This window comes from Terrapene carolina, unplaced genomic scaffold (assembly GCF_002925995.2).
Source record: "Terrapene carolina triunguis isolate 2854851 unplaced genomic scaffold, T_m_triunguis-2.0 Scaffold96, whole genome shotgun sequence".
NCBI classification, from domain to species: Eukaryota; Metazoa; Chordata; order Testudines; family Emydidae; genus Terrapene; species Terrapene triunguis.
This window is the reverse complement of record NW_020664447.1, coordinates 33,563,323-33,570,690: the sequence shown is the minus strand read 5'-3', so window position 1 is coordinate 33,570,690 and position 7,368 is coordinate 33,563,323. Positions and strand designations below refer to the sequence as shown.

General features: G+C 46.0%; 1 protein-coding gene across 1 annotated transcript in view; it reads right to left on the bottom strand.

Annotated features, from left to right (window-relative positions):
- EIF2S1 (eukaryotic translation initiation factor 2 subunit alpha) overlaps nucleotides 1-7,350 on the bottom strand; it is a 13,132-nt gene extending 5,782 nt beyond the window's left edge. Inside the window, exons 1-4 of the mRNA XM_024198592.2 lie at nucleotides 7,259-7,350; nucleotides 5,127-5,368; nucleotides 2,203-2,282; nucleotides 1,451-1,602 (exon numbers count right to left, since the gene is read on the bottom strand). Coding sequence (XP_024054360.1) covers nucleotides 1,451-1,602; nucleotides 2,203-2,282; nucleotides 5,127-5,367 — 473 coding nt within the window. The 5' untranslated portion in view covers nucleotide 5,368; nucleotides 7,259-7,350. The remainder of the gene's footprint in view (nucleotides 1-1,450; nucleotides 1,603-2,202; nucleotides 2,283-5,126; nucleotides 5,369-7,258) is intronic.
- Between the last annotated feature and the right edge of the window lie 18 nt (nucleotides 7,351-7,368).

Sequence of the window (7,368 nt, the reverse complement as noted above, 5' to 3'; positions counted from 1 at the left end):
TAAATTCATGATTTCAGCTATTTAAATCTGAAATTTCACGTTGCTGTAATTGTAGGGGTCCTGACCCAAAAAGTAGTTGTGGGGTGAGGGAGGGGTGTCGCAAGGTTATTGTTGGGGGGTTTGCGGTACTGCTACCCTTATTTCTGCACTGCCGCTGGTGGCGGCACTGCATTCAGAGTGGAGCAGCTGGCGTGGCGGCTGCTGGACGAGAGCCCAGATCCGAAGGCAGAGCCGCCACCACCAGCAGCGCAGAAGTAAGGATGGCATGGTATGGTATTGCTACCCTTACTTCTCCGCTGCTGCCTGCAGAGCTGGGCGTCTGGCCAATAGACACCGCTCTCTGGCCACCCAGCTCTGAAGGCAGTGCAGAAGTAAGGGTAGCAATACTGTGGACTCCCCCCCCCCCCCCAACCCCCTTTTGGGTCAGGACCCCCAATTTGAGAAACGCTGGTCTCCCCTGTGAAATCTGTATAGTATAGGATAAAAGCACACAAAAGACTGGATTTCACGGTCCGTGACGTGTTTTTCATGGCTGTGAATTTGGTAGGGCCCTAGCAATGAACCTGTTTTAGCATATTAAAATTTGTTCTTTGGATTGTAAATTAACTTAAAACAGCTACCTTTCACGTCACCAACATTCTTTAAATACTGCTTCCATTTAAGAGCATTTGCCCCAAAATTTAGTACAAGTTTCTCCTTATGCTCTACTTCAGCGATTAACTAGCCACTACTCTTCCAAGAGCTGTGCACATTCTTAGTGACAACAATGTGGGCACATAGAAAATTAAATAAAAGGGATATTTTTGGTGGTATTTCACAAGAAACCATTTGAAGTTGGCATTCTTGGTAGTTTAGATGTGTAAGGCTCTACAGTATGATAGCCAAGATCTGGGCTCAATTTCTGTTGCAGTTCCTTGACCACAGAAGAAAACAAGTTAATGAGGAGCTTGATTTAAGTGAGCTGGAAACTGACAAAGACACAAAGGCTAAACCCTTTACTTTTTTGTGTGTGTGAGAAAAGTACTGTAAAGCTCCTTAATGATGCTATGTTTCCTCCAGACTGGCAGCACTTATAAACCCATTCTGTGTTCAAACAACTTACTCAGAGAGTTCCTCAATAAATTCTCCATACCAAAGCCAATTACTTTTAAAAACAGGCCTGTGCAAAGTGACACACTCGAGGGAGAATACGGCAGAATCCTTGGAATCTAGTTCCCAATGTTAAAGAGCTCCAATGAGAGCACCACGTTGGTGCTGCCTGAAACAGAAGTTATCTAAAACAAGCATGTGGCAGACAAAAATTGGGAATTGTGAGACTTATTTGACCAGTGTGAGACAAACGCTGCCAGTTGTCCAATGGGCTAAGAGGAAAATTTTGATGGCTCTATTCTGAGAAACACTTGTCTGCAGCTATGGAACTAAAACAATAAGAGTAAAAAGGTGCCCTTACGAGACTGCATGCTTGAATGCATCATAAGCACCATATCCTGGTCTTTTGTACTTGTCATCAAATACCCAGGCAGTTCTCTGGAACAGACTATCCAGCTGCTCATCCTTGGTGTATTCCAACACCTCAGCAACATGGCGAAGGATACTGTAAACCTAGGACAAACAGAAAAAGGGAGGGGATGAAGAACCTCAGTGAAGAATATTATTTAAATTGTAATCTCTTCAGCACAGGGATTATCCCCCCTTACTATGTGTTTGTACAGTGCACAACGGAGCCTTTGTTGGAGCCTCCAGGTGCAATACAAATAGTCAGAGTAAAGAACGTTCAAATAAAAGGCAGCAATTCTAAAGAGTTATAAATTGAAAGCTTTAGGGTGCTGACACCGTATGATTTTCCCTACCCGGCATTGCATAGGGCAATTATATACTAAACCCTATGCAATTATTAAGTATCTTAAAGTGCTTTATCAACATTACCCTATACTGCACGTGTGTGAGGGTGATATTATTTATACCCATTTGAGGAGTGTTATATTAAACAAACAGTCAGTGACGGAGGTGGAAAGAGAACCCAGGAGTCCCAGCTCCCAGTCTAAACCCCAGCCATATATTTCAAAGTGTGTTAAAGGAACTAGAACGGCATTTCATTTTCACAACAGTTCAGCTCTCTGTGGTTTTCTTGGCATGGAGCTAGTTGGCAATGTACATGGTTGGAAGGCAGCAAAGTAACGTAAAGTGCAGACAACAACTTACAGTTTTTGATTTGGTGAATTTGTCTTCACATTTGATTGCCTCCTCTGGGGAAACTCTTCGCTTTGACAAGTCAATGTAACCTAACAGGAGGCAAAACATTTTGAAAGATTCAATTTCAGTGTACTTCAGTGTTCAGAGTACAAACACTTCACTTACGTTAGTGACAAATGCCAATCCTCACCACCACATCTGAAAGTTTTTACTATTTCAAGGAAAAAGCTAGCAATCTACTTTGCTTTTGGATCAGGGCTCTCCCTTTGCCTTCTCTCCATGCCTTACACATCAGCCACTGAGATCAGTTACAAGCAAAGCAGAATTTCCAGAATAATTTAATCAGAGATGAATAACATGAAGAGTGAACCTGTTTTAGCATATTAAAATTTGTTCTTTGGATTGTAAATTAACTTAAAACAGCTACCTTTCACGTCACCAACATTCTTTAAATACTACTTCCATTCAAGAGCATTTGCCCTAAAATTTAGTACAAGTTTCTCCTTATGCTCTACTTCAGCGATTAACTAGCCACTACTCTTCCAAGAGCTGTGCACATTCTTAGTGACAACAACGTGGGCACACAGAAAATTAAATAAAAGGGATATTTTTGGTGGCATTTCACAAGAAACCATTTGAAGTTGGCATTCTTGGTAGTTTAGATGTGTAAGGCTCTACAGTATGATAGACAAGATCTGGGCTCAATTTCTGTTGCAGTTCCTTGATCATATCTATGTAAGAAATGAGAGCACAGCATGCTCAGATACTACAGGTAGGCATGTCTTCCATTGCTTAATCCTGTCTGATTAAGTAGCAGCACTGATGGGTTCCAAATGGCATCCCAACTAGTCCATCACAGGAGTTCCTCTCAGGGTTCAATAAGGGACACAGATGACCCCAAGAGAGTTTGTTAAAAGGAGGATGAAATCTGTAAATGTAAAAAGTATCCTTCAGTGCAGCTTCTCTCATCTGGAACAGACTTTCTGCATCTCTCCAACTCGTTTCAAATCTCATCTGAAAATGTTTCCTCTCCCTTATTAACCCTCTCAATTTCACTCTCTGCTGTTATCCGTGATTCAATTCTGATAAGTATTTTAGGAATACCATATATACTTGATCATAAGCTGGTTCGTTTATAAGCCGATCTCCCCCCCCCCCGATGGATAAGCAAAAATGGAAAATTTTTATGACCCATTCATAAGCCGACCCTGCTGGTGGGCCGAGATGGTTTGTTTACTTAGGTTTACCTCCGTGCCTGCGGACACTCGAAGTAAATAAAGTGTCCCAGTGCGCCAGCTGCTTACACTGATGGGCCGGGACAGCAACTGCTGGGGAAATGTTTTGAAGGGGAGAAGCTGGGGGTCAGGAGAGGAACCCCTGTGACCGCCCCCCACATGACCCCATCCCTAGCCCAGGACCCCCATTCTCCTCCCATCCCATCCCTTCCCACCTTATCTGGGACCAGGGGAGGATGTCTCTGGCCTGGCTGGAGCTGCTCCGGCAGGCTGGGCAGCATGGCCGCAGCCTACTCCGGCGGGCCAGAGCAAGCGGCACGGCCACAGCCTGCTCTGGGGGGTGGGGCCGAGCGGCACAGCTGCAGCCTGCCAGCCCGGGAGCTGCAGCTGCTTCGGAGGCTGGGGGGAGAGCAGTGTGGCCAGAAGCAGAGAGACTCTGGCCCCGCCTCTTCCCTTCTGGCACTGCTGCCTCTCCTTGCTCCCTCTGTTGGGGGGAGGGGCTGTGTCTCTATACCCATTCATAAGCCGACCCCCTTCTCTGGTGCATCCCTTTTTTACTAAAAAAATTTGGCTTATGAACAAGTATATACGGGGCACATTTTATATGAAAGACTATACCAGGGGTGGCCAAACTGTGGCTTACGAGCCACATGCGGCTCTTTTACAGTTAAAGTGCAGCTTGTGGAAACCCCCCCTCTCCCTACCAGACTTGGGGTGAGGGGAAGAAGAGAACACAGGACCTCTGCTTTGCAGCGGGATGGTGGGGAAGAAGTGTCTTGGAGCTTCAGCCCACGGGGTGTGCCTGCCAGAGCTCGGGGCTTCAGCAGGAGTGGGGCTGAAGCCCCAAGCCCCAGCAGGTGTGCCCCGACTCTCGAACTTCTGAAGATTGTCGTATATGGTGCAGAGCGTCAGTAAGTTTGGCCACCCTTGGACTATACAAATGAAACAACTGTATTTTCCGGTTTCTAAAAGAGGATGCTTATATGTTTCATTAACTACTTAGGTCAGAATACAGATGTGGCACTGTTATCTGAAAATACTCAGTGGACAGCTTGTATGCTGTATCCTATACCAAATGCATTAAAAGAACTTTCAAGTTGTAATGCTAATTATTCAAAAGTCAGGAAATAACCAACGTTAAGGTTGCCTATGCAACCTTACCTCTACCCATGTGTGTATGCATTATATGATGCAGTCTAATTACATGATCATATAATATTGAGTACACATTGCCTTTGCCTTATTTAGTGCACAGGATGGACTGTATGGTATGAATGAGGAAACTGTTCATTATTTATGTTTATTTTCACTACACCAGTAGTATCGATGGTCACAGTTTTCCTCACTCAATATCATCAAGCAGAAGCACTATTGAGCTTTCAAAAGAAAATGCCATTTCACTATGGTTTGTTGACCAAGCATGAACTTTAGAAGTCTTAAGGCCTGATCCTGCAAATCCTCCTTGACAGGACTTCTCCTCACTCCTATAAGCAGGCCCTCTGAAGCCAACAGGACTGCTTGACTGAGTAAGGATAACTCACAAGGACAGCAGCTTGCAGGATCAGGCCCTACTTTGTGCCACTGTATATTTAAAAAAGCCAATTATAAACTCAAAGAGTAGCTAGGGTCCCAGGTTTAACAGCATTCCTTTTTACAATTACAATCTTAAGTGTCATTCTACCTACTTTCCCAACATACCTTTCTCTTTGTCGACTCTTATGACCACAACACACTCATTCCTGCCTATGCGGATGAGTTTGTTTATGGAGCGGATACGTCTCCTGGATAGCTCACTAAGAAGAATCATTCCTTCAATGTTGTTGTATTCCAGTAGGCTGACATAAGCTCCCATTTCAGCAATGGATCGAACATTGACCATCACTACATCTTCCACCTCTGGAAATTTATGCTGGTAGAATCTACAGCTTAGTCCAGGCATGCTGTGATTTGAGTAAAAATAGCAGAGATATTATTCATCTCACTGCACTGGCCACCACTAATCCACTATTGTGGCAAATATTGAGATTTCAACTGCAGGTGGAGGATGAAGAGAAATGTTTGCCTGTTTGTACACAATTTGAAATTGTGCCCCAACTAGCTCATGATTTCATAAACTTTGGCATGTAGAACTTATGCTTAAGTATTAGTAGTACTCATTAAGCCTTAGAAATTATTAACAATTTTAATATTAAACTATATCAAGCCGTTTACCTATCTGGTCAGGAAATGTCCAACCAAAAGGGTTTTGGCTATTCCATTAAAAATTGATATCTATGTTAGGAGAATAATATGAAAAACAAAACCATTAAAAAACTGTTAAGGTTGTTCCAGGGTACAACCTGTCCAACCACTCAAAACCTTGAAAGTAAGGAAATACCATGTTGAAGAGAGAAGTCTGCCCTGAGCTTGTCACCCAAGCATCACATTATCTATGAAACACCATACCTCACCACAGATAGGAGACTTCAAAAGGACAGAGATACAAATTACTCTCCCTGCATTCACCCGATTCACAAACTGACACAAAATCATAACTCAGACTTTAATAACACTAGCATATATGCAGGGAAAACATCTGGAGTCCAGCTTACTGGGCAACACATAAAATGGTGTAGGGAAAGTAGGAGGCTGGAATTAAGGTTTTGCATTACAGGTCAAGGAGGAGGATTCTGGACAATCTACTGCATCTCCGTATCCCACAGGGGAACATTCCAGGCTCACTGCAGAGTCCTTGGAAAGACCCTCTAAAAACATCTTAAAAGGGGCACTTTTGGGGAGTCAGAGCACAAGTCTCCAAAGGAGATGTCAATGCAGAGGATCACACTAACTGGCCCAGATCTGAAGAGGCCCTAGACAAAGAACAGCTGGCTCAAAGAAAGCCTAAGTAAGGCAAGATGATGCGGATCAGAGAGAGAAATACCAAGAACCAGCTGGGACTCTTTCCTCTCCTTCCCTTGAAGGCAATCATCATCAGCAGCATGGAGTGAAGCCCCAAGACCCCATTGGAATCCTCACTAAACCTAGATGGCATCACTGGAAAAGAAAATGCCTTCTACTACCTCTAGCTTGCTAGGAAACTTTGCTCCTCCTTCCTGTATGAAGATCCACATGTTTGTCACCTCAAAACTAGGTGACCATAACTCAGTGTCTGGGCCTGAATATTTAATGCAGAGGCTTCAGACCACGCAGGCCAAGCCTCTGTGAGTACACCAGGCCTGTGCTCGTATCCACTAGCTCTCACTCTGTTTCAACTGTCAGTTCAAAGCTTTGGTCCGGATCTTGAAAGCTATCCATGGGTCAGGACCCAGCTAGATCAGTGACCATGCTTCCACTCACGACCTCCCTTGAGGAAGGAGGAAACACGCAAAGGAACAAGCCAGCAGAGGATCGACGAGCAAGACTATCCAGAGACAGGAGAAAGAAAGGCAAAGAGCCTAAAGCTGACGAGGCATCTTAATTTGGCAAAACATTTAGTCTAAAAATCTCTCTTGACACACTAGTGAATCTCGCTAGTCTGCGCAGGGACAACACCCACAGCGGCGGTGCAAAGAAATCTACAGCCGGGCTCCCGGGCGCCCCGCCGCCAGCCCCTACCCCGGCCTACAGAGCAGCCAGCGCCGCCCGCAGCGCTCGGGGCAGAGGCCGGACGCGGAGGGGGAAGGGGGCTCCCGGGAGCCGCGTCCCGTCACTGCGCCCCGCACGCCGCCTCTGGCGGGGCCGCCCCCGGCCTGCTGGTCTCGGACGACGCAGTGTCGCCGCCAGCCCCGCGAGCTGGGCCCGGTCGCCGGGGATACGCTCTGCGGGGCTGGGGGCTCCGGCGATCGCGGTACCTGCTCGGTATCCGGGTCCCGCTCTCTGCTCCGGGGCTCTCGGTTTAGTGCCTCCCTGTCCGCCTCAGCGTGCGCCCAGCCTCCCCCTCACTGCGCAGCCGCGAACCCGC